This window comes from Lepisosteus platostomus, chromosome 5, assembly GCF_059453375.1.
Source record: "Lepisosteus platostomus isolate fLepPlt1 chromosome 5, fLepPlt1.hap1, whole genome shotgun sequence".
NCBI classification, from domain to species: Eukaryota; Metazoa; Chordata; class Actinopteri; order Semionotiformes; family Lepisosteidae; genus Lepisosteus; species Lepisosteus platostomus.
Window position 1 is genome coordinate 67,773,163 of NC_142615.1, and position 27,274 is coordinate 67,800,436.

Genomic DNA, 27,274 nt, shown 5'->3' on the forward strand with positions numbered 1-27,274 from the left:
TTGAATAAAAATCGGAATCAAGCCCTGCAGGACTAAAGGGATCCTGTCTGTTGTAACAGAGCTGACTGACAGGAGCTGGTATTTCATACCAGACTGAGATGATTATACTGGGGAGAATAACAGACAGGAGATCAAATATTGTAGGGTTACACGTTACAGGACTCCCGTCTCCTGTGGAGACACCTGTGGGGTCGTGTCAGGGCAGAAGTCCCACATTGTAAACCAGTGTAAACTGGGACTGGGACCAACCCGGATCAAGACCAGACCTGAGAGCTTCAGGACTCTCTCCCACTGGTGTCCTTTTCTCTCTCTCTGTCCTGTGTCCTAACAAACCCCACTAATCCCCCGTGTGGGAAAGAGGACCCGCTCGTCCCTCCTGTCCTGTCCCGGTGTCGCCGTCACTGGGACTGGAGCAGCCGGAGAGGAGACGCACTTCCAGAACTTTCCTTCCCGCTCGGCTCTTCCCCTCCTGAGGAAAGAGCATCTTCCCACACAAACAGCCCGTTTCTCTCGGAGACGCCCGCAGCACAGGGGGCCTTTTCCCAGGACACCAGGACTCCCCTCGTCTGCGGAAACACCCGGGAAGAGCCTCCCAGCCCACAGGAGGGGAGTCCCAGTCCTTCCCGGGATTTCCAGGACAGGAGCGGCTCCTCAGCTGGGAATAAAACCGCCCCGAGAGGAGCTCGAGCGCTCGGGCTCGGAGCGTCGCTTAGCAACCGGCGCCGCAGCGGCATCCGGAGGACGAGCCGGAAGCGGGTTTTGGCGCCAGTTCTGCTCCTTGATGATCGGCTCAGGAGAATAAAGTCGATATAAAAACATAAAAGTCCATTTCTCTCCCTCCTCTGTGGAAGCCGTGTCCGCCAGGGAGTGGAAAGAAAAAAAAACGCGCCAAGGTTTCTCGCCGTTTCGACTTTAGATCTCGAAATTATGACTTTTCTGACTCGAAATTGCGAGATATAAAGTCCCAATGACCAGAAATAAAGTCGTGATTCTGAGATTGTAAGTCGCCGTTGCGAGATATAAAGTCCCAATGACCAGAAATAAAGTCGCGATTCTGAGATTGTAAGTCGCCGTTACGAGATATAAAGTCCCAGTTGCCGGACGAGCCGGTTCTGCTCTTTGATTATGGGCTCCGGAGAATGAAGTACACATATACACATACATATACACATACACATACTGTAACACACACAACGCCCGGTTGTGAGGTTGAAGAACACATACTGTAACGCCCGGTTGTGAGGAGGAAGCGCTCATAGTACCGCTGGGCATGCTGGGAGTTGTGGCCAGGGAGAGTCTGACCCTACCTGTGTAAATAATGTCATAGTAGTGTCTTATAAGTGTACTGTATAGCTTGTTGTTAAGTCGTTAAGTAATTACCACCCTAAAGATGTGTACATGTTCCGTCATGTGTGTGTATACTCTGTGGTTGATAAAGAATAAAGCCTGGTTCGTTTATCGCATCTCCACTGGTCCTTTGTCCTGAGAAGAACCTGTAAATGCTACAATATATTCCGTTACATACAAATATACAATGTCAGAATTATATCCAAAAGTATTCATGACATTTCTATAGATACACAAAGAATAGCAAAATACAAACATAATCAAAATAGAACATTATTTAAAATTAGTTTTCTTCACATGGGACACTAAGGGCTGGTTTTCAGTGAGTCAGATCTCTTACGAGGAGATGTTTTGTGTTTCAGCGTAGAGTCCTCATTCTGTGTCCAGGAAGTATCCGGTCTTCCTCTCCCGCTGGGAAAGACTGTGTGGATCAGTGACTGACCTGCAGCAGTGTCTCTGTGTCTCTCTGTCACTCCGATAACACTGCCTGAGCTCCTCCTCTCCCTCTCCTGCTCCTGTCTCAGTGTCTTCAGCTCTCTCTCAGCTCCTCGATCTCCTGTCTGTTTTTCTCTCCTGTCTGTGGGCTGTGTGTGTCTGCTCATTGTGTCTGAGGGTTATGTATTCTTGAGTGCCTTCAGGTTGTGTGTGAGACTACGTTGTGACTACTGTGTGCGCTCTTGTGCGTCTGCGAGCTGTGTGTGCTCTTGTGTGTCTGTGGGCTGTGTGTGCTCTTGTCTCAGTCATCTTCTGTGACCTTCTTCTCGATGTGCTGCTTGTGGTCCTCAATCACTCTCCTGTATCTCCTGTGTGTCTCTGATGCCACACAGTGAGTCTGTCTATCACTGTGTTTTGTCTCTCTATTGTCTCTCTGTATCTCTCTACTGTCTCTCTCAGCTCCTCGATCTCCCTCCTGCAGCTCCTGTGCTCCTGTCCTGCTGGAGTGAACTGTGTTGTCGACACACTGACCTGCTGGAGAGTCTCTCTGTGTCTCTCTGCCTCCTCTCTGGCCTTTTCCTCATAGTGCTGCCTGAGCTCCTCCATCTCCCTTCTGTGTGTCTCCTCTCTCTCTCTCCTCTCCCTCTCCTGCTCCTCTCTCACCTCCCCCATCTCTCTCTGCAGCCTCTCTCTCTCCCCTCTCTCTCTCCTCAGCTCCTCCTCCAGCTCTCTCCTCCTCCCCTCATCCCTCTCCTCCCTCAGCCTCTCCTCCAGCTCTGCTATCTTCTCCTCCAGCGCTCTGATCTTCTCCTCTCGTGTCTGGATCTCCTCCTCCATCCTGCGGAGGAAGTTCTGCAGCTCCTTCTGGTGCTTCTCCCTTAGTCTCTCCTCCTCTCTCTCCCTCTGGATCTGCAGTTGTCTCTGGGCCTCCTGGTACATCTCAGTGCTGTAGTAGCTGCCCTTGTTTCCTGCTACCAGCTCCTCTATCTTCTCCAGCAGCTCTGTGACCTGAGTGCTGCCCCTGTCCTTGTTGTTGAGGGCGTGATACCTGTTCCCACACTTCTCCACCAGCCACTGGAGCTCCCTGCTGCCTGTGTGCACAGACTCCTCCAGCGTCCTGCTGGTCAGCTCGTCACCGTGGGTGAACAGGACCATGGTGTGTCCCAGGGCCCTCTCCCCGAATATCTCCAGGACTGTCTCCAGTGTCCTCCTCTCCTCCCCTGAGGATCGGCCCAGCGGGGTCACCAGGAGGAAGGCGTGGGGTCCCGGGGCAGACAGGTTAACACAGAGCCCCACATCCCGTCTCCTGTCCCCCTCAGACAGTCCGGCGTGGAGCCAGTCTGGAGTGTCCACCACAGTCACCCGTCTCCCGGACACTTGTCCTGTCCTCTTCCGGCTCTCCTGAGTGACCGCGGAGCTGCTGGCTTCAGAGGGAAACTCCTCTGAGCCCAGGATGGTGTTTCCTGCTGAACTCTTCCCAGCACCAGTCCTGCCCAGCAGCACCAGTCTCAGCTCAGTGGGGCGGGGCTGGAGTCTGGGTTCGACTTCACTCACTGCAACAGGAGGAGAGACAGGAGCATCAGGGAAGTTACACATAAGAGGAGACCAGTCTTTCCACATACAAGAAGGGTTCAGTTTGCTCAAGAGACAAAACTTAAAAGTCATTATAAAAGAAACTTATAGTCCTGGGCATCATGATAACTACATAGTTTTACCTGATGTTCATGATTTTCACTCATTTCAGATACTGAAGAATCTGTGTTCATTTGCTGGTCTCAAGCAACAACAGTCATGCTGTAGTACTGTACTGTTACAGGGGCAGAGTGTAGAAGGATGTTAATTGAAGGAGGAGAGATAATCTCTTCACTCCAGCGAAGAACAGGACTCTAGGAGAGTGTGCAGTCCAGTGCAATCATCCTGCTGGTATTTCACTCTGAAACTGACCACACCCAGAGTCCAGAGTCAGAGTCCACTGTGTCTTTATCAGAGGATGACAAGAGAGAAACAGGCTTAATGCTTCTCAGCACCTGTCAGTGGAATAAACTCCACCTCATGTTCCTGGTACCACATCCCCACTGCTGGGCTGAGCTGCAGTGATTCAGTGTCTGTCGGTCAAGAACTGTCCCTTCAACCCTGAGACCTGCAGTCTTGACCACTTTGTTAAAAAGCAGAATTCAGACTCCAGGATGTTCAGTAATTCTCCATCTCACCCTGTTTGACACAGATTCTACAACAGCCTGCTGCTGTTCAGTCAGACTCACTGATCTGCAGACAAGCTGTGACGAGTCTTTCAGACTGATGTACAGAAACAGCTCTTGTCTGGGGTTCTAATGATCTGCTGATGGGCTCTTTCACCCACTCCTGTCCTGCTGGACTTCAGAGCTGCCTTTGACACTAACAGATCAACTGAGGAGGCCATCGCCCCTGGTCTACACACTGCCCTCTCACACCTGGACGAGAGAGAAACGTATGTGAGAATGTTGTTGTTGATTACAGCTCAGCATTCAACACCATCGTACCCTCAAGGCTCATCACCAAGCTCCGGGACGATCAGACCTGGACCCACCACACCAACCCCGTAGACAAGACAGCGCCTGTTCTTTCTCCCCAGACTGAAGAAGTTCAGCCTGCCTTCACACATCCTGACCAGCTTCTACAGCTGCACCACTGAGAGCATCCTAACCGGCTGCACCACTGCCTGGTGTGGTAACTGCTCCGCCCACGAGCTCAGGGTCCTCCAGAGGGTGGTGACACTGGCTCAGAACACTACCGGCTGCACTACTAAACACAGAGGATATCTACTGTGTTAATGCCTCAAGAAGGCCAGGTCCATCCTCAGGGACCCCAGTCACCCTAAACACAACTTTCTCTCTCTACTACCATCTGGAAAACGGTACTGAAGTATCAGACCAAGACCACCAGGTGTCAGAACAGCTTCTTGCCCCAGGCAGTAAGACTGCTGAACAGCCAACCACAGCAGACACCTGCAGTTACCTCCTTGAACTGACAGGGGGCACTGGCACTCTCAGGACACCTACGAAGAGGACTAAATACCTCCTACCCTGTACCCTACTACTGTCAGAACACCTCAATACCTCCTACCCTGTACCCTACTACTGTCAGGACACCTAAATACCTAAATACCTCCTACCCTGTACCCTACTACTGTCAGGACACCTAAATACCTAAATACCTCCTACCCTGTACCCTACTTCTGTCAGGACACCTAAATACCTCCTACCCTGTACCCTACTACTGTCAGGACACCTAATAATAATAATAATTGCTTACACTTATATAGCGCTTTTCTGGACACTCCACTCAAAGCGCTTTACAGGTAATCTTGAATCTCTCAGTCTGATGAGCAGTAAGATCAGTGACTCAGTAATACAGCATCAATCACACTCACTGTTGGGAGATTCAAGTTCTTTACTGTTCCTCCTCTTGACAGGCAGTCTGGGCTCCTCTGTCTCTTTCTCCAGCTCCTCTTCCTCCAGTGTCTTTCTCATCTTCTCCTTCAGCTCCTCTTCTCTCCTGCTCCACTCCTCCTCCAACCTCTGTCTGAGCTCCTCTTCTCTCTCTCTCTCCCTTCTTTCATACTTCTGTCTCAGCTCCTCTGTCTCTCCCTGTCTCTCCTCCTCCCTCTGTCTCAGCTCCTCTGTCTCTCCCTGTCTCTCCTCCAACCTCAGTCTCAGCTCCTCTGTCTCTCTCTGTCTCTGCTCTTCCCTCTGTCTGATATATTTCTCCAGTTCAGTGTTTATTTCTTTGATGTCAGTGGTGAAGTACAGCCCATAGTTTCCTGCCACCAAGTCCTCTATCTTCTCAAGCAGCTCTGTGACCTGAGTGCGGTCTGCCCTGTTCTTGTTGTTGAGAACATGATACCTGTTCCCACACTTCTCCACCAAACACTGGAGCTCCTTCCCTCTTCTCTCAATGGTTGTGTCTCTCAGTCTGTCCCCCCAGGTGAACAGCACTATTGTGTGTCTCCACACTCTCTCACTGAGAAGCTCCAGATGTTCCTTCACTGATCTCCAGTCTGTGATTGAGTCCAGATTAATCACCAGGAGGAGAGTGTGGGGTCCTGGGGGACACAGAGACACAATCTTCACAACCTCCTGTCTGATCTGCTGTGGATCATTCCTCATCAGCCACTCATCCCAGCCTGGAGTGTCGACCACAGTGATCTGTCTCCCAGCTACTTCACCCTGTCTCTTCTCACACTCCTCAGTTACTCCCTCAGTGTCAAACTCCTCTGAGCCCAGGATGGTGTTTCCTGCTGCGCTCTTCCCAGCACCAGTCCTGCCCAGCAGTACCAGTCTCAGCTCAGAGGGGTGGGGCTGGAGTCTGGGTTCGACTTCACTCACTGCAACAGGAGGAGAGATAGGAGCATCAGGGAGGTGACACATGAGAGGAGATGAGCCTCTCCACATATAAGAAGGGTTCAGTTTGTTCAAAAGCAAAAATTTAAAAGTCATTATGAAGGAAACTTACAGAATGAACATCTGGGAATTAACCTTGAGTATCAACTAACTACATAGTTTTACCTGATGTTCATGATTTTTCCTTGTGTCAGATCTATTTTTTCAAAGTGACTCAAGTTTCATCTGAAAAGTCTGTGTTTATATACTGGCCTCAAGCAACAACAGTCATGCTGTAGTACTGTACTGTTACAGGGGCAGAGTGTAGAAAAACATTAATTGAAGGAGGAGAGATAATCTCTTCACTCCAGTGAAGAACAGCACTCTAGGAGAGTGTGCAGTGCAGTCCAATCATCCTGCTGGTATTTCACTCTGAAACTGACCACACCCAGAGTCCAGAGTCAGAGTCCACTGTGTCTTTATCAGAGGATGACAAGAGAGAAACAGGCTTAATGCTTCTCAGCACCTGTCAGTGGAATAAACTCCACCTCATGTTCCTGGTACCACATCCCCACTGCTGGGCTGAGCTGCAGTGATTCAGTGTCTGTGGGTCAGGAACTGTCCCTTCAACCCTGAGACCTGCAGTCTTGAGCACTTTGTTAATCTCTGGCCCAGCAACACGATCCTGATCTCTGAGAGACGCTGTGGTGCCTCATGGGCATCAGCCTGTCCCTCCCCTGTCAGAGAGAAAGATCACAGATTATTTACATGATAAAGTTCTCATCACAGATATCTTCACTCTTCATCCCATTTCAAATTTACGATAAAAACTTCTCTATATCTTTTCTATTGTCACTGCCCTGTGAGATAGGAAAATCACAGATTATTGAGATTATTTTTCTGTGTATTCTCTGTGGTATACAAAAATGTTCTGTTAATGTTAGGTAATCAGACTGTATTCTTACAACATTCTTATTCTGTATTCTTACAATTGATATAAAATATATATATTTTATTTTTAACTGTTCTCTCAATAGTACATGTTTATTTTTCATCAGGATTTTTTTTCTTAGAATAATTTAACCTCACTGAAAGGTCAGATATCTCTCATCTGATAAACAACACAGACATTTTTTCCATCGCCTTCCTTGCTCATCTTTACCAAGGGCGCCAATACTTCTGGAGGGCCCTGTAGAGTCCCACTAACACTCTGAGTGTCCAGTGGCAGTTCAGACACATATGGGACTCCTGTGTTCAGAATGAACCTTTATACCACCTTATTTTAAAAATACATGTAAAAACTGTAAAATCATTCAGTCCATCCTGATTCTTCAGTAGTGAGTCTAAAATGTCACATTTCATAAACACATGTTTGGGACTCAGCCACCTGGCTGGGAAATCTGTGTGTTGTATAGTTTCAAACCGCTTAGAAACTATCTACTGTGATCCACACTGAAGAGAACTAGCATGATGTTAGTTTAAAAACAGTGAAACTGACAAGCTGGAGGAACTGAGTCTCTTTAGTCTGAAGGGAGTGTCCCACACTGACAGGGTGAAGATAGTGAACCATATATATATACAAAATATTCAACATCCTCAGTGACAGTCAGTCATCATTAAAGACCAGCTAGATATTGACACCTCAGAGCTCCTCAGAATTAACACTGAAACTCAAAGCAACACTAAGACTTAAAATCAGGAGTTGGAGGCTCTACTGTACACAGAGAGGGGTGGGAGAGGGGAACAAGCTGATACCCTGGCTTCTCTCCAGACACAGCTGGGTGAGCTCCTCCAGTCAGGACAGGAAGCTCTACTGTACACAGAGATGGGCGGGAGGGGGGAACAAGCTGCCCAGTCAGGACAGGAGAAACAGCTACTTGAGACCCTGGAATCACTACTAATTATGGGCCAAATAAATTCCTCTGTTGTTCATCTGTACTGATTCCTCTCTGGTATTATCAGCTGTACAATAAACACAGCCTCTGAGCAACAAACAGGAAACAATCATATCTGAGCGTGTCTGAGCATCATGAATACTAACAGTGTGAATCCAATACCATCAGCCAACAGTCAGGTTTTACATCAATCATTTTACCTTAAATAAACACCTGATTAAAATATTTAGTGAATTCCAAACAGCTTGAGTTTACAGTACCGATCTCTGATCGCTGTCAGTTGAAAATGAAAGTAAAATCAGTTCCTGTTTCTCTCTTCTAGTTCAGACCCTGTGTGTCTGACAGACAGAACTCACTCTCAGCAGACAGGAAGACACTTCTCCAGCTGCTGCTGTGCTCTGTGACAGAGAAGAGACCCTCAGTGACTCCCTTACTGACACTCTGACAGGTAGAACAAGAGAAAACTCACCAGGGCTGAGCGCTGAGCTCCTACACGCTGCCATCTCTCTCTCTCTCCTTCTCTTCCTGCTGATGTGAGGTGGTGGGTTTCCTGTCCTCACTGTGACGCTGCTCTGGCGCCACCTAGTGGATTCATAAAGTTAATCACCAACTGAACAGGTTCATCAGTAAGAGCAAAATAAAACACCAGAATACCCAGATCAACTCTTACCAGCATCCTTGTACACTGGGGTCCACACCCCTACTCTCACACACAGTGTCCCGGATCTGTACTGACCAGCAGTTGGGACACTGGTGTCCACACCCCTACTCTCACACACAGTGTCCTGATCTGTACTGACCAGCAGTCGGGACACTGGGGTCCACACCCCTACTCTCACACACAGTGTCCTGATCTGTACTGACCAGCAGTCGGGACACTGGGGTCCACACCCCCACTCTCACACACAGTGTCCTGATCTGTACTGACCAGCAGTCGGGACACTGGGGTCACACCCCTACTCTCACACACAGTGTCCTGATCTGTACTGATCAGCAGTCGGGACACTGGGGTCACACCCGTACTCTCACACACAGTGTCCTGATCTGTACTGACCAGCAGTCGGGACACTGGGGTCCACACCCCTACTCTCACACACAGTGTCCTGATCTGTACTGACCAGCAGTCGGGACACTGGGGTCACACCCCTACTCTCACACACAGTGTCCTGATCTGTACCGACCAGCAATCGGGACACTGGGGTCACACCCCTACTCTCACACACAGTGTCCTGGATCTGTACTGACCAGCAGTCGGGACACTGGGGTCCACACCCCTACTCTCACACACAGTGTCCTGATCTGTACTGACCAGCAGTCGGGACACTGGGGTCCACACCCCTACTCTCACACACAGTGTCCTGATCTGTACTGACCAGCAGTCGGGACACTGGGGTCCACACCCCCACTCTCACACACAGTGTCCTGGATCTGTACTGACCAGCAGTCGGGACACTGGGGTCCACACCCCTACTCTCACACACAGTGTCCTGATCTGTACTGACCAGCGGTCGGGACACTGGGGTCCACACCCGTCTGGATCTATGAAGTCAATGAGGCGCTGCAGTACTGCGCAGTCCCCGCCAGGGGGAGACAAGGCACCAGAAGTCAGAGGCCAGAGCTGAACTGCTTCAGGAGAGAGACAGATCGGGGAAACAGAGGACCAGAGAGAGCAGGAGAGCAGACAGTAGATAACGGACCTGAGCAGCTCATCGGCTTGTTCGCCCCTCCCCCAGCTGTGTCTGGAGAGAAGCCATGGTATCGGCTTGTTCCCCCCTCCCACCCCTCTCTGTGTACAGTAGAGCTCCCTGTCCTGACTGGAGGAGCTCACCCAGCTGTGTCTGGAGAGAAGCCAGGGTATCAGCTTGTTCCCCCCTCCCACCCCTCTCTGTGTACAGTAGAGCTCCCTGTCCTGACTGGAGGAGCTCACCCAGCTGTGTCTGGAGAGAAGCCAGGGTATCAGCTTGTTCCCCCCTCCCACCCCTCTCTGTGTACAGTAGAGCCTCCTGTCCTGACTGGAGGAGCTCACCCAGCTGTGTCTGGAGAGAAGCCAGGGTATCAGCTTGTTCCCCCCTCCCACCCCTCTCTGTGTACAGTAGAGCCTCCTGTCCTGACTGGAGGAGCTCACCCAGCTGTGTCTGGAGAGAAGCCAGGGTCTCAGCTTCAACAACACGCCTGGGCAGCTTGTTCCCCACCCCTACCCCTCTCTGTGTACAGACCCCCGCAGATAACCACAGATGCCTGAGCGCAGATTGACCCCGACCTCCCCTCCCCTCCCCCCTTGTCTGAGCTGCCCCCCCAGAGCCCGTGACGGTCTGGGGACGAGTACAGTTTGAGGACAATCTCCTCTCTTCCACCGGCTCCTCCAACGCAGACTCTCAGTCGGCTCTTCTGCAGCGTCAATCCCTCCCCAGAACAAACACAAACCACACCGCTGCTTCTCCTTTTTTATTCATCTGTTCACAGGACATACAGGTTCACAGGTTTCAGAGGAGAAACTGCCCTCCTCCCCTCCCCCACTCACGATGAATGCAAGAAGGTTAAAAATGAAGACGACCCGCGACCTCACAGGCGTGTCCGCGGGAGTCTGCTTGAGCGACGCAGAAACACGTCCACGCCTGGGGCTCGCCTGCCATTCCCACACAAGAGAGCAACAGGAATCGGAAGTCCAGGGCTCCGTCTCTCACCGGGGAGCGTGGGTGGTGTTGTTTTTGTGGGGGTGGGAGAAGGGAGTGAAACACGCGTCGTTCCCCTCCCACCCCGGGATCATTTCAATCGCTGTCATCGACCGATCGATTATGGAGATTATGGAGAATCGATTATGGAGAATCGGCTCCCAGGGGCTGGTGTCGATTATGGAGAACCGTTCCAGTTCCAGTTCCTCACGGTGAAGGAAGAGTAGCACCACCACCTAATTTTATTTCCATTTATTTTCAGAGATGGTTATCCTATTGAATGAAGGCTTATACTATAAACTCCAGGGCTATAAACTCCAGGGCTGGTTAAATCTGGTTAAATCTCCTAGCTTTAAGATTGCAAGTCCTGACCATTTAATAAAAATCATGTTAAGCTGTTGTCAATATTGGGATGTTGGTTGTTCTCCCAGGTCTTTTTAAGTAAATAGTTCAATAATAAGTTTTACGGGTTAAATCGCCCCAAAACCAGTTGTTTACAAAATTGGAAGAGTGCCACGGCCAGGTGGAGAAAGGAGAGCGATCCGGTGGGGTCTGGGGATTTCGGACCAAGGGGCGGTCTGTCTTAGTCCTCTGGGCGTTACTGTGGTGAAATACTCCCTCCTGTCCTGCTTTTAAGGTCAAATTCGCTTTTTTATTGAAATAAATTCTCTTTTTTTTTAAAGCATGTTTTTGGGGGGCATCTCTGCTGTTGAAATAAAGACTTAGGAAACTCAGTCGGTTTCAGAGGAAAAACTGTCCCCCCCCCCCCCCCCGTGGGAGTCTGCTTGAGCGACGCAGAAACATTGCCATTCCCACACAAGAGAGCAACAGGAATCAACCGATCGAAAATCATGGAGAACCGTTCCAGCTCCTCACGCTGAAGGAAGAGTAGCACCACCTCCGCTCTCACTGAAATACTCTCCATCAATAAGACACACGAGTCTCTCCGTCAATAAGATAGATAGATAAATAAGCCACGCAGGAAATCAATCAATAAACAAACAGAGCGATAAGGTGCCACAGGCGTCTCCGCCCACGAGTCCCGGACTCCCCTCTCCGGGCGGCAGCGGTCTGGGTCCGAGCTCGGGTTCGGGTCCGGCTGGCCGGTATGGGTATCGGTATCGGACCGGACTCGAGGGCCTCTCCCGTCACGGTCGGACTCCACCCAGAAGGGGGGCGGGGGGGGTTACAGGTCACAGGTCACAGGTCGGAGCTGCTGCTGAGGTACTGAGAGACGCCGACCAGGAGCAGCACCTCCCCGGTCTTCGTCACTTCGGCCGCCGCCCCCTCTTCCTCCCCCGCCCTCCCTGCCCCTGCCCCTCTGCCAGTTCGGACCTGAGCTCCTCGGAGACGTAGATCTGGAGACACAGCGCGGCCACCAGCAGCAGGAGTTCTGCACCTGGGGGAGAGAGAGAGAGGTCAGGGTCAGGGTGTCAGCCCCAACTGGATGACGCCCTAACACTAATACTACTAATACTAGTAACAATCTCCTTCACACAAGAACTGCACACACGGTGTACAAATCAGCTGGCTGGAGAGTAATTTCCGACGGTGAAAACACAAGGAATAGAACTGACCTTGTTGGTTTCTCTAAAAACACTACAAGTCCTGTCAAAGACAGGATATGCTCCACTAGAATTGTTGTCTCTGACCGGTGAGAAATTTCGTTTGTTGTGCAAAGGACTCAGCAAGAAGAGATGTGTCAATTCAGGTGCAGTTGTTTATCGTGAGGGAAAGCACAGATAATATGGGCTTTAATGAATTAACAGTGAAAGTGTAGCAGGGGGCCTCGTATGGACTGCGGTTGTGTCTAGTTTTTGTTATTTGCATTTAAAGATTTTGCTTTTACATGAAACATAATGCAGGAGTAGCTGCAGCCTAGGTAGACGTGCCGAAAACCACGTTACGTTCTTATTATTTACTTTATTATTTATTATTTCTCACTGAACACTAGCGCCCCTCTATGATCACACACTAAACACACTACTGTGCCACTGATCACACACTGAACACAGTACTGTACCACTGTGATCACACACTGAACACAGTACTGTGCCACTGTGATCATACACTGAACACAGTACTGTCCCCACTTAGTTGACACACTGAACACACTACTGTCCCACTGTGATCACACACTGAATACACTACTGTGCCACTGTGATCACACTATGAGCACTGTATTGTCCCATTATGATAACTCACTGAACACACTACTGTACCACTCTGATCACACACTGAACACTGTACTGTGCCACTGTGATCACACAGTGAACACTGTACTGTGCCACTGTGATGACTCACTGAACACTAGCGTCCCACACCGAACACACTACTGTCCCACTCTGATCACACACCGAACACAGTACTGTGCCACTGGGATCACACACCGAATAGAGTACTGTCCCACTCTGGTCACTCACTGAACACACTACTGTGCCACTTTGATCACACAGTGAACACTACTATACCACTGTGATTACTCACTGAACACACTACTGTGCCACTTTGATCACACACTGAACACAGTACTGTCCCATTTAGTTGACACACTGAACACAGTACTGTGCCCCACTGATCACACACTGAACACACTACTGTACCACTCTGATCACACAGTGAACACTGTACTGTGCCACTGGGATCACACAGTGAACACTGTACTGTGCCACTGGGATCACACAGTGAACACTGTACTGTCCCACTGTTATTACACAGTGAACACACTACTGTACCACTGTTATTACACAGTGAACACACTACTGTACCACTCTGATGACACACTGAACACAGAACTGTGCCTCTCAGATGCCACACTAAAAACACTACTATGCCACTGTGATTACTCACTGAACACAGTTCTGTCCAACTATTATTACACTCCGAACACACTACTGTCCTACTGTGATCACACACTGAACACACTACTGTGCCACTGTGATTTCTCACTGAACACTAGCGCCCCACTTTGATCACAGTACTGTCCCACTGTGACAACACGCTAAACACAGTACTATCCCACAGTGTCTCTATGAACCCCTCTCTCTCTCAGGTCTCTCGCTCTCTCTCTCTCACTCTCTCAACTCAATTCAAGGTGCTTTATTAGCATGACCGATGGGTACAATCAGTGTTGCCAAAGCAGATAAAAATAATAAAATTAACATGGAACAAAACAAAAAATAGAAGTACAATAAAATCTACAGACATTTACAACAAAGACATATTATAAAATATTGACATATACTGTAGGCGGCTGGAGCATTATTGGGAGACAGACTCACTGTTCCTCAGGCTGTGACAGGAGATCACACACTGGGCTGCCAGATCAACTGAGTTCCCTCCTCCCTCTCCCAGTAGGATTGGGACCCGTTGTGATTCTGGCAGGTGTGGGAACTCTGGGATTAGATTTCTGAATTTCGGGAAGAATGTTTCTCTAATCCCAGAGTATCTGCCACAGTGCAGTAGGAAGTGCACCTCTGTCTCTATTTCTCCCCGCTGGCAGTGGGAGCACAGCCTGTCCTCTCTGGACAGCCAGGTCTGCCTGTGTCGCCCAGTTTCTATGGCCAGGTTTTGGTCACTGAGCCTGTACTTTGTCAGGGTCTGTTTCTGTTTGTTATTTTTTATTTTGGTCAAATATTCAGCTAGTGTGTATTGTCTGTTTAGGGTTCTGTAGCATTCCAGTTTATGTTGTGTTTGTGTGTGTGTGTCCCAGTGTGTGAGATATTGCTGTTTGATCTGTGCAGTGATGTGCTTGAGTCTGGGTTGTGGTGCTCTAGCAGTGCTGTCCTGAGGCTGGTTAGTGTCGGTGTGGCTCAGGTTAGTGAGCCTCAGGACCAGCTGGCTCAGGGGGCTCTGCTTTGGGCTCAGCAGGGCTTTGTGGTGGTAGGAATTTTGGTCGCTGTTTTTTAGGTGTAGCCAATACTTTAATATTATTTTCTGTATGTTTATCAATAGTGGGTCCTGGCCTAATTCGGCCCTGCACCCGTTGTTAGGAGTTTTTCTCTGCACACGGAGGATGTTTCAACAGTTTCTGTGGGGTGTTTGTCCCATTGGGTGTAATCCTGGTCTGTGAGGGGACCCCACACTTCACTGCCGTATAGGGCAATGGGTTGGATTACACTTTCAAATATTTGGAGCCAGATTCTTGTTGGTGGGTTGATGTTGAAGAGCCTCCTTCTTATTGCGTAGAAAGCCCTGAGTGCCTTCTCCCTCAGTGCCTTCACTGCCAGGTCAAAACTCCCGGAAGAGCTGATGGTGAGACCGAGATATGTGTAGCTGGATGTGTGCTCCAATGTGTTGTTGTTCAGTGTGAATTTGTACCTGTTTCTCTCTTTGTTTCTCACAAGACTGAGTGTATGAGTGGGCGGAGCTTCGGTGGGTTTGATCGTGTGGCGGTGTTTCTTCACTGGTTTTGTGTTTTTCTGTCTTTTTTTGGGGAAAAGCGGGGTTTATATTCTCATCATGGCCGGTTCTGGAGGCTCTGATCCTCCAGACCTCTCCTTTGAGAAACTAACTTGACGCCATGGTGTGAAAATCTCCCCTGCGGAGTTCTGTCCGCTTGAGAGGTGCGTTCTTGCGGTCGGGGAGGTCGTGGGCTGCAGGAACATCAGGTCCGCTTCCCGCATGAGTGGAGGTATAGTCATTTTCCTGCAATCTACCGATCTGGCAAACACCCTGGTGGAGAAGGGAGTCGTCCTGGACGGCACCATCACCCCGGTACTGCCTCTCGCGGCCCCGGCTCGAAAGATCACCCTCTCCAACGTGCCTCCGTTCATGAGGAACGAGCTGCTGGAGAGGGAGCTGTCCCGGTACGGACAGGTGGTCTCTCCGATCAGGAGGGTCCCTCTGGGCTGCAGGGCACCGCAGCTGAAGCACGTCATCTTAAAAAACCCCACAGAAGAGATCAATGTGGCCCTTAAATTTCGGATTGACAGCTGTGACTACGTTGTATTCGTGACTTCAGAATTGATGAAGTGCTTCAGGTGCGGGAGCGAGGGGCATGTGGTGAAGAACTGCCCGGAGGTGGAGGAAGAGACGGGCAGGGAGCCTCAGCCCCAGGGCGCACAGGAGGCTAGCCGACAGCGTCAGGCAGTGGGGAGCGGAGCAGCGCAGGGAGGCAGCGGTGAGTCAGAGCCCACGGCCGGGGTGCAGGAGAGGAGATCGCTGGAGGGAGCAGGTGAGCCCGAGCCGGTGGCGTCCCAAGCAGGAGAACAGACAGTAAAGAGTGGACCACCGCAGCCCCCCACACCGGAGAGCAAGAGACGAGCGCTGGCGGAGAGATGAGCGCTGCTCAGGAGAGTCAGGGAGAGAGAGAGCAGGTAGTGACACCGACAGGGGAAAACGCGTATCAAGCGCCAGCGAAAACTGTAGACACGGTGTGGGGAGGAAATGAATTATCATCTGGAAAAATAGACGATGGTTTTAAGACGCCGCGGAGAAAGCACACAAAAAAATCTATGCAGAGTGCGGTGCAGAAGAAGCGCAGCACAGAGAGCTCGGTGGAGCCCAGGGGCCACGAGTGACTCCGACACCGGGAGAGTGAGGACGCGATGGAGTGTCCTCGCCGCCACCGCCGCCGCCACCCTGAGCTTCACCGACTCCTCTCTCGCCTCGGGCTCCTTGTCCCAGCAGAGCTGCAGAGGAGGCTACAGCTTCCAGAGCAGCAGGGAGTTCTTAGAGAAGACTAAAGGTAAGAGGGGAACTGTGGTCGAGGACTTTTTTCCTGACACCGAGCTCTTTGTCCTCTCCGCGATATGCCATCTGAAGAGGGGCTCGGGTGCGAATGACTTCAGTGATCAGGAGAGATGGCGCCTGAAGAGCCTTTTAGGTAAGATCAAGGCAGGACCGCGAAACGCACCTCAGCACGAATGAGTCCTGTCCCTCACATCACATCACTATCCTTCTGCGTGCTACATGTCTGTTCGTGTTTTATGTTTTTTCTTTTTTTCTTTTCCGCAAACATGGGCGACATTAGGATAGGGAGTTTGAACACCAATGGGTGCCGGAGGGCTTTGAAGCGAGCTGCGGTGTTGGAGATTATCAAAGAAAAGAACCTGCAGGTGACTTTCCTGCAGGAGACCCACACCGACAGCTCCAACATCGTCGCCTGGCAGCGGGAGTGGCAGGGGGACATCGTGTACAGTCACGGGTCCCCTTTGAGCGCGGGGGTCGCGGTGCTGTTCTCTGTGGGGTTCAAGCTCCTCTCTATCGCCGTCCAGGAGGTGTCGAATGGTCGCCTGCTACTTGTGCGAGTAGTTCTCGGGAAGAAAAACCTTTGTTTTTATTAACGTTTACGCACCCACCGACGGCGGGGAGAGGGTCACCCTCCTCAGGGAGCTTGAGACTGCACTGGCGACCTGCCAGCCTGAAGAGCTGGTCTTCCTGGGGGGTGATTTTAACTGCACAGAGAGCAGCACACTGGACAGGAATCACGCAGAGCCACATGGCCCGTCGGCCAGGGAGCTGCGCAGGATCCTCGTCAAGTCTGACCTCACTGACATCTGGAGGAGATGTCATGGGGACACGAGGCAGTACACCTGGGCCCAGGTCAGGGGGAATACCCTCTCTCTGGCCAGGCTAGTCCGATTCTACTGCCGTAAACATCATTACAGCATCGTCAAGCAGTGCTCCATCTGTCCAGTGGGCCTGTCGGACCACTGTCTCACTGTCTGCACAGTCGCTGTGCCATCAGTGAGGTCCCGCAGTGCCTACTGGCACTTTAATACCCAACTGCTTGACGATGCTCACTTCTGTGACTGCTTCTTGTTCTTCGGGCAGCAATGGAGGAGTCAGAAAGCCCACTTTGTCTCCCTGAGGCAGTGGTGGGATATTGGCAAGGTGCAGATTCGCCAGTTCTGCCAGCAGTACACTGGAAGTGTCACGAGAGGGATCCGTGAGTCCATGCAGGCTCTGGAGAGAAACATTCTGGAGCTCCACAAGGCTCTGGAGTGTCGTGCAGACAGGAGGCTAATTGATGACCTCCACACCCAAAAAGAATCACTCATTGGCCTTCTGGACACAAAAGTACAAGGAGCTCTAATAAATTCTAGGGTTCAGAGTGCGTCACAGGTAGACGCCCCGACTCGCTATTTCTTCGGCCTAGAGAAGAAACCGGGCCAGAGCCGGCAGATCCACTGCCTGCGCTCGGAGACAGGGCAGGAACTGCACGAGGCCGGGCAGATCCAGGAGAGGACCGTGCAGTTCTATAAAGCGCTCTTCTCCAGCGAGGCTAGTGAAGACTCGGTCCGCACACGCAGGTTCCTTGAAGACCTTCCACAGGTCCCCGAAGAGGAGAGGGCAGGGCTGGAGAGGCCTTTCTCCCTGGAGGAGCTCTCCTCCACACTCAGTGGCTTGAGCAATGGCAAGACCCCTGGTCTCGATGGCCTGCCAGCCGAATTCTATCGTGCCTTCTGGGCTGTGCTGGGGCCTGACCTGCTGAATGTATATTTGGAAAGTCTGGAGCAGGGGGACCTGCCACTGAGTTGCAGGAGAGCTGTTGTCACCCTGCTGCCTAAGAAAGGGGACCTGTGTGACATTAAGAACTGGAGACCTGTTGCTCTGCTGTGTGTGGATTATAAAATCCTGTCCAAGGCTCTGGCCAACAGGCTGAGGGTGGTGCTGGGGTCCGTGGTGCACTCCGACCAATCGTACTGCGTGCCCGGAAGGTCAATCTTTGATAACATATTTCTGATTCGAGATGTTTTGGCCACCTCCAGACTATTGGGTTTAGATACTGGTCTCATTTCGTTAGACCAGGAAAAGGCCTTTGATAGGGTTGAACATCAGTATTTGTGGAGGACCATGAGATCCTTCGGGTTCAGCCCCGTCTTTGTTGCCATAATTCAGGTGCTGTACAGTGACACCTTCAGTGTGCTAAAGGTCAACGGAGGGCTGAGTGCTCCGTTTCCAGTGCGGAGGGGAGTCAGGCAGGGCTGTGCACTCTCAGGAATGCTCTACTCCCTTGCCATTGAGCCTCTGCTACATCAGCTGCGCCGGGTCATCAGGGGCCTGTCCATCCCGGGCTGCCCCGATTCCACTGTCAAAATCTCGGCGTACGCTGATGACATCATGGTCGTGGTCGGTGGAGAACAGGATGTCAGGGCGCTACAGACAACTTTGAGTGATTTCCAGCGGCTATCATCAGCCAAAGTAAACTGGGCCAAGAGTAGCGCCCTACTCCTGGGGGAGTGGAGCGAGATGGGTCCCCCAGTCTTGCCAGAGAGGCTCAGCTGGACCAGAGGGGGACTCAAATACCTGGGGGTGCACCTGGGGCATGAGGCCAGTGTGAAAAAGAACTGGGAGGGGCTCCTTGAAAACGTGAAAGGTCGTCTGGACCGCTGGCGCTGGCTGCTCCCCCAGATCTCCTACAGAGGCCGGGTTCTGATTGTCAACACCCTGGTGGCTTCGATGTTGTGGCATTGCTTGGTGTGCCTGGAGCCACCAGCCGGACTGGTCGAGGAGCTGCAGGCCACGCTCCTCGACTTCTTCTGGGACGGACCGCACTGGCTGCGGAGGGGCGTCCTCTATCTGCCCAGAGAGGACGGAGGGCAAGGACTCATCGACATCCGGAGCCGGGTGGACGCCTTTCGCTTGCAGGCAGTGCAGAAGCTGCTGTTCGGCCCGGCCTCGCTGTCCTGGAGGGAGCTGACCTTCACCCTGCTGCGTCGAGCAGGACACCTCGGGCTCGACTGTGTGCTCTTCCTGATGGACACCAGCAGGGTTGACCTGTCTCCACTGCCGCCTTTCCAGCGCAGTCTCCTGGAGACCTGGCGGCATCTGCGCGTGCAGAGAGAAGAGGAGCGGCCCAGTCTATACTGGACACTCAGAGAACCATTAATACACAATCCACGAATGGACATAGAACCGGGCCGCTCCTTGGACTTCACCAGCAGACTGGTTGACTGGTCCACGCCAACGTCACACAGCTCCACCACCTGCTGGACGTGGATCAGGGCTGCTGGCGCAGTGTGGAGTGGTTGTGTGACGCGCTGGGACTACACTCGCGGCGGTGTGTAGACAGGTTTCTCAGTCAGCTTCGCTCTGCTCTGCCTCTCGAGGAGATGCTGCTGATCCAGGGTCTGTTTGAGGATCATCGCCTTCCAACCACACAGCCTCCTTTCCCTGGTCTGCTAGTGTCTCCTGCGCTCAGTCCCGGACTGACGGGATCTCTCCTTGAGCCCCTTGCCTCAGAGGAGAGGTCTCTAGGTGGTGTTGGGGGGAAATGTCTGTACAGACTAGTCGTAACATCTAGGCACCAGGCCCAGCTGTCCGCTCTCCCTGACACTCCCTGGAGGGCTCGTCTGGGAGTGCTGGATGACGTCCAGCCTGCCTGGGGTAGCCTCTACAGATTTCCCCTCAACAAGAGGGCTGGTGATCTGCAGTGGAGGGTCCTGCACACCATCCTGGGGGTCAACTAATTTGTGTCGGTTCTGGACCCGGCGGTGTCTGACGCCTGTCCCTTCTGCGCTCAGAGGGAGACAGTGTTCCACTGCTACAGCGCCTGCCCCCGCCTGTCGCCCATGCTTGCCGTACTGATCCGGCTCTTCACCAACCTTGGCCTGGCCTTCAACGATGTTATTTTCGTGTTTGGGGTGGGTCGTACAAAAAAACGGAAAACTCAGACCCTCCTTGCCAATTTTCTGCTGGGCCAGGCCAAACTCACCATCTACAAGACTCGGAAAAATAAGATCTCTGGATCCGGGTCTGTAGACTTGGTGAGGATGCTTGAAGGGTTGGTGAAGAGCAGGATATCGTTAGAATTTTTGTTTGATAAATCTCATAATGACCTCAGAACCCCATGTGTCTGTGTCCCCAGGGGAAGTTTACCACAGCCAGCGATGTGTGGGCGTTCGGGATGACCGTGTGTGTGTGTGTGTGTGTGTGTGTGTGTGTGACCCCATGTGTCTGTGTGTGTGACCCCATGTGTCTGTGTGTGTGACCCCATGTGTCTGTGTGTGTGTGTGGGGGTGTTGGGGGTGACCCCATGTGTCTTTGTCCCCAGGGGAAGTTCACCACGGCCAGCGATGTGTGGGTGTTCAGGGTGACCCTCTGGGAGATGCTGAGGCTGTGTAAGGAGCAGCCCTACGCCTCCATGACAGATGAGCTGGTGATCGAGAACGCTGGAGAGTTCTTCAGAGACCAGGGCAAGCAGGTAACAGCCACACCTGGCCAGGAGTACCTGTACCTGTCTCTCTCTCATGTCCTGCAGGCTGACCTGTCTCTCTCTAGTTCCAGGTGTACCCGTCTTACAGACTGACCCGTCTCTCTCCCTCCCTCTCGTCCCCCGGCTCCCGTCCTGCAGGCTCACCCGTCTCTCTGCTCTCTCTCTGTCCAGGTGTACCTGTCTCTCTCCTGTCTACTGTCCTGCAGACTCACCCGTCTCTCTCTCTCTCCTGTCTCCTGTCCTGCAGGCTGACCTGTCCCTCTCTCTCTCCTGTCCTGCAGGCTGACCCATCTCTCTCTCTCCTGTCTCCTGTCCTGCAGGCTGACCTGTCTCTCTCTAGTTCCAGGTGTACCTGTCGTACAGACTCACCCGTCTCTCTCCTGTCTCCTGTCCTGCAGGCTCACCTGTCTCTCTCCTGTCTCCTGTCCTGCAGGCTCACCTGTCTCTCTGCTCTCTCCTGTCCTGCAGGCTCACCCCTCTCTCTGCTCTCTCCTGTCCCCAGGTGTACCTGTCCCGGGCGGAGGTGTGTCCTCAGGGCCTGTACGAGCTGATGCTGAGCTGCTGGAGCCGGGAGTCCAGGGAGCGGCCGTCCTTCCCAGCAATCCACCGCTTCCTGCTGGAGGACGCCATGAACATGGTGCAGCAGGAGCGTCTCCGGCCTGCGGACTCTCGCGGGGCAGGATGTCCTCTGTGGGCTCGGAGGGCGGCGGCTCTGAGGGCTGAGCCTCTTGTGCGCCCCCTGGTGGCGTTCAATTCACTGTGACTGGCCCTGGTCAGGATCGCCATGTGATCGATCACTCCTGATCAATTCATTGTGACTGGCCCTGGTCAGCATCTCCATGTGATCCATTCACTGTGACTGGCCCTGGTCAGCATCTCCATGTGATCCATTCACTGTGACTGGCCCTGGTCAGGATCTCCATGTGATCGATCGCTCCTGATCCATTCACTGTGACTGGCCCTGGTCAGTACACTGTCCAGTCCTGTTAGACCAGGAGAACAGTTTTGGGGTACCGGCTCCTCGTCTCTGCGCCCCGGTGTGCAGGAGAGACGCGAGGGCCGCGTGATCGGACCTCAGCGGCTCGTGGACAAGCCGACCTGCGTCGCTAACGGCGGGGAGGAGAAATGACTCTGCTGCTCGCTCGGCGTGTGTGCGCGGAGGTTCTCACGTCTGTCTGTTTTAATAATCTCATGTCGTGCGCGTGCGTCACTGTTCACACTACAGAACAAACAGGTCGCCCCGGAACGGCGATCGATGTGAAACTGGCTGTGATTGTGGCGCCCGCAGTCGTGACGTGGCCCGGCTCCCCCCGAGCGCCGGTTCTGCGGTCGTCCGCCCAGCCCGGCCCGGAAGGTGGCTGCTGGAGGCAGGGGAATGATCTGGGAGCTGGCGGGGTGTCGGAGGGGACAGGGGAGCACAGAAGTACTTTTGCCCAACCAGTTTGAGAGTGTGGGGAAGGGAGGGAGGGGGAGTTGGGGTTCAGCCCTGCGGTGTCACACCTCCGGCCGCAGGGGGCGCCGCTGTGCGGAGCAGGACAGGAGCAGGTGGAGTCAGTCCAGGGTGTTCTGGGGGACGGGGGGCTCGGCCGGCCAGCGTTGAGGTTTAGGGGGGAGGGCGGCGGGGCAGGGGTGTGAATACTACCCCAGGGGCGTGGGCGCTGTAGGTACTGCTGTCGTGACACACTGGATGTCTTTGTGTTTTTTTCCTTCTTCTTCGCCGACTACTAATGTTGTACATAGCATACGGGACAGATTGTTACACTAATATATGGAGACGTTGGTGCGTTCCCCGTCTGCGGTCCTCGCGCTGCCTCTGGGCGGCGCTGGCGTGTCGAAGGCTCTCGGGTTCGTCTGGTTCTTGTCGTGAATCTTTTTGTAGAAGTTTTAATTAAGTAACATTTTCAGATAACTGGGTGTCCTGTTCTGCTTTCTGCATCCCGAGTGATCGACTGCCCCTGCTGCTGCCTGGAAGTCATCAGTTAAAGGGTATCGGCTCCAACAACAGGGCTGGGCAGCTTGTTCCCCCCTCCCTCCCCTCTCTGTGTACAGCAGTGCCTCCGGTATAAGCTTCAACACTGGCTGGGTACAGAGAAGGGAGAGCTGGCGAGGAGCGTGGCTCCGATCCTATCCTTGATCCGATCATGGCTCTAATTCCTGTAATTTATGAGAGAGCACAATCACAAAGCGTCTAAAACTGTACAACTCCAAGGTTCAGAAAACGTTTTTACAGTTTGGGGTCATGCGCTGGTTTGATCCAGCTGGGGATTCTGTATGACCCTGACAGACACACTGATTCCAGGTGAGAGATTCACACTGAGGTGACCTGTCTCCAGCTGTATGACCCTGACAGACACACTGATTCCAGGTGAGAGATTCACACTGAGGTGACCTGTCTCCAGCTGTATGACCCTGACAGACACACTGATTCCAGGTGAGAGATTCACACTGAGGTGACCTGTCTCCAGCTGTATGACCCTGACAGACACACTGATTCCAGGTGAGAGATTCACACTGAGGTGACCTGTCTCCAGCTGTACGACCCTGACAGACACACTGATTCCAGGTGAGAGATTCACACTGAGGTGACCTGTCTCCAGCTGTATGACCCTGACAGAGACACACTGATTCCAGGTGAGAGACTCACACTGAGGTGACCTGTCTCCAGCTGTATGACCCTGACAGACACACGGATTCCAGGTGAGAGACTCACACTGAGGTGACCTGTCTCCAGCTGTATGACCCTGACAGAGACACACTGATTCCAGGTGAGAGATTCACACTGAGGTGACCTGTCTCCAGCTGTACGACCCTGACAGACACACTGATTCCAGGTGAGAGATTCACACTGAGGTGACCTGTCTCCAGCTGTATGACCCTGACAGAGACACACTGATTCCAGGTGAGAGACTCACACTGAGGTGACCTGTCTCCAGCTGTACGACCCTGACAGACACACTGATTCCAGGTGAGAGATTCCCACTGAGGTGACCCGTCTCCAGCTGTATGACCCTGACAGACACACTGATTCCAGGTGAGAAACTCACACTGAGGTGACCTGTCTTTCACCTCTATGACAGATTCCAGGTGAGAGCCATACTGAGCTGAGCTGTATGGACCCTCTTTAGATTCTGATCTGATGCAAGTTCGATGTAAGTTTTCCCTACACATCAAAGACGCAGCTCCTTTGACGTCTGCCTCTCCACACTGCAGATCGCTACTGAATCCTATTGGTTGCCATGCTGCCTGATAGTCTGGCTCCTTCCTAGGACTTGTGCTCCTCCTGCGTCATCAGGCACTGTACACCCACGTTCACAGTCTTTGGTGTTCCCAGGGACAGAGTGTCATTGATAAGATCACTTCCTCCCTGGCTTCCAGTCATACCCATCTGGTTCCAGTCTGGTGGCGTGTCGTCCCCTAGCGTTAACCCACAGTGGAAACTCCATCTGGCTCCAGTCTGGTGCCATGTCATCCCCTAGCGTTAACCCACAGTGGAAACTCCATCTGGCTCCAGTCTGGTGTCGTGTCGTGCCCCTGGAGCAGTTGGGGTTAACGGCCTTGCTCAGGGGCCCAACGGAGTAGGATTCCTCTGCTGGCTGCGGGAATTGAACCGGCAACCTTCCAGCCACAGGAACAGTTCCTGAGCCACAGAGCCACCGCTCCACCCCAGAAGACTATTGACATTCCCTGACCGGGAATCGAACCCGGGCCGTGGCGGTGAGAGCGCCGAATCCTGACCACTAGACCACCAGGGACGCTACAGCGACACTTGACCGCACAGCTGAAAGATCACTCCCTGTAGTGCGACAAGCTTGCAAAGCCCCATTAACACCTCTTCTATTTCTTGTCTCCCCGCAGGAATCACGTTATGGGACGCCGAGATGCTGCAGAAAGACATCGACGTGCGTCCTCAGCCGAACACAGATTTCCAGATCATTGAGGACAAGGCGTCTGCTCTGAATGCGCGCAGGCCTTCTTCATCTTCGACCGGGAGGTTTCGGCAGAGGAGAAGCAGAAAGACGTCCAGGGCAGTCTGCACGCGGTGATAAAGATGATCCAGTGTGTGTCGATCAAAGGCGAAGCGTCCCTCAGAATGACGGACGAGGAACGCCAGCAGGCGGACAAGTTCAACTGCAAATTCTACGGGGATATTGCTCTTGAAAAGAATCTGGTGACGTACCAAGACGCCATCAAGGTCTATTCATCTCTCCCACACATGCTTGGAAAAGACGGAGAGTACGCCGTGCCCATGACAGTCTGGCTTTACCCACTGACAAAACTGTCCCAGGCTGCCACAATCGTCAGCATCGGGTTAGTTCGACCTGAGCGGGAGAGAGCGCTCCCCCTTCCGAAACGCCCTGCTCGCGCAGTTCCTGGAAGACAAGGAGCGGGAGCTGAACGTGCCGAGATCTTACCTGCAGATCATGAGCGACGTCACCGTGGCCCCCTCCAGCAGTGACCTGGAACAAGTCGTGCTCGATTCGGCGAACGAGTACGTGGTGTGCTTTGCGTTTACATCGCTGAAGCAAAGAGAGCAATACCTAAACATCTTAGAAAGCTATCTGACCTCCTCCGAACGAGGGACGGGTGAAGAGCTAGCTCCTGATCTCGAGCCAGAGGGAAGATGGGGAAAATGGTCCAGGTCAGGGGAAGTCACAGCCCTGACGCGGGAGAACATCAGACTATTCCTAGACTTCAGAAGAGAGAACAAAGGCAGACCGAACGTGAAGTTCTGTGTGGCGTCAATCAAGGACGAGGTCCACATCGGATCTTCCGTTTACCTCTTCGAAAGGGGGGCTCTGGCCTGAACCTGGACCTGAACGCTTCGTATCGATTCGGCTGTCGGGCGGTTTGCAAACCTGGAGTCGGCTGTACCAGCGACGCAACTCCTTCCTGCAAGACGCTTCCTTCAGCCCCCCCCGGAGCTCCTCAGCAGAAATCAACAGGACCAAACTCCATGACAGTCACCTGGGACATGCCCACCTCTGTGGGACAGGGAGTCAGCGTTACTTCCTACGAAGTTGCATACAGAGAGGTCTTCAAGGGGGCAACGGACGAGCAAGACAGCAAAACATGGACGAAGCTCAAAGCCAGAGGGAGGGTGTGCACTCTGGAGAACCTAAGGGGAAGGAAGTTCCTACATCGTCCGGGTTTATTCCAACTGTGGCAAAGAAGGCAAGAGTCCACCGAGCCCCGAGACTCCAATAACAATCCCGAAGGACAGCAGAGTCAAGTCAGGGGACGTCAGTCGTGTTAAAGTACAGAGCGACCACTTCCTAAACTTCTCCACTTTGATAGAGCGCGGGCAGCCTTCCTTATACAGGCTGTCGCTGGAACAGGAGCCCACCGACGAGCAGCATTTCCAGCGCTTCACGTTCGGCAGGAAAGTAGAAGAAGGGAACAATAAGGTCATCATCCTTCTGGGGGCCACGGGGGCAGGGAAGACCACCCTCATCAACGCGATGATCAATTACATCCTGGGCGTGCAGTGGGAGGACCGGTTACGATTCAAGCTGATCCACGAGGAGACCAACCGCTTGCAGGCGGAGAGTCAGACCTCCATCGTGACATCCTATGAGCTCCACAACCAGAAGGGATTCGTCGTCCCCTACTCCCTCACGGTCATCGACACCCCGGGGTTCGGAGACACGCGGGGACTCTCTCGGGACAAGCTGATCACAGAGCAGGTGAAGCGCTTCTTTACCAGCCCCGGCAGTGTGGACCACATCGACGCCGTGTGCTTCGTGGTTCAGGCGTCTCTGGCGCGGCTGACCTCCATCCAGCAGTACGTCTTCGACTCCATCCTCTCCATCTTTGGGAAGGACATCGCCGAGAACATCCTCGTCCTCGTCACATTTGTGGACGGGAAGGACATCCCCGTCCTGGGCGCCATCGAAGCCGCGGGCCTGCCCTGCCGCAAGAACCGGAAGGGCAAAGCGACGCACTTCGAATTTAACAACTCCTCCCTTTACACGCAAAACGAGAGGCCCGACACCGATTCCAACGGGGAGGGCTCCGGGAGTGACGACGAGGAAGAGGACGACAACAAGCTGGAGAAAATTGTCTGGACGAACAACGTGAAGCAGCTGAAGAGGTTTTTCCAAACGTTGGAGAAGACAGAGGGGAAGGACTTGGCGCTGACGAAGAAAGTCCTGGAGGAGCACGAGAGGCTGGAGATGGCGATGGCGAGCCTGCTGCCTCAGATCTTGGCCGGGCTGGCGAAGCTGAGCGAAATGAAGAAGATCAGGGCATGTCTGGAAAACGAGCAGGCCAACATGGAGCAGAACAAGAACTTCGAGACAGAGATCGAGGAGCTGGTCCCGAAACGGAAGAACACCAAGCATCTATCAACAAACTGCAACAACTGTCTGGTTTCGTGCCATTCAGGATGTTTCCTTCCCACGCCAG

The 27,274-nt window shown here is 52.8% G+C and overlaps 3 protein-coding genes and 1 non-coding gene across 5 annotated transcripts in view; 2 read left to right on the forward strand and 2 right to left on the reverse strand.

Annotated features, from left to right (window-relative positions):
* The window catches only part of LOC148671849 (uncharacterized), a 139,636-nt gene that overhangs the window by 95,801 nt on the left and 16,561 nt on the right, over nt 1–27,274 (forward strand). The window lies entirely within an intron of this gene.
* Nucleotides 1–27,274, forward strand: part of LOC148671851 (NACHT, LRR and PYD domains-containing protein 1-like) — a 260,967-nt gene that overhangs the window by 72,291 nt on the left and 161,402 nt on the right. The window lies entirely within an intron of this gene.
* On the reverse strand, nt 1,544–6,452 carry LOC148671856 (GTPase IMAP family member 8-like). 2 transcript variants are annotated; one of them, XM_088632755.1, is made up of 3 exons: nt 5,192–6,452; nt 2,102–3,335; nt 1,544–2,009 (listed from the first exon to the last, which is right to left on the reverse strand). In XM_088632755.1, exons 1-2 carry the CDS (start codon nt 6,255–6,257, stop codon nt 2,134–2,136), a joined length of 2,268 nt encoding a protein of 755 aa, XP_088488881.1. In that variant the 5' UTR covers nt 6,258–6,452; the 3' UTR covers nt 1,544–2,009; nt 2,102–2,133. The 2 variants fall into 2 exon arrangements, with proteins under 2 accessions (XP_088488881.1, XP_088488880.1); XM_088632754.1 differs by having other exon boundaries at nt 1,544–3,335; nt 5,192–6,450.
* On the reverse strand, nt 24,550–24,621 carry trnae-cuc (transfer RNA glutamic acid (anticodon CUC)). Its single transcript has one exon. It is a non-coding gene; the product is annotated as a tRNA-Glu (tRNA).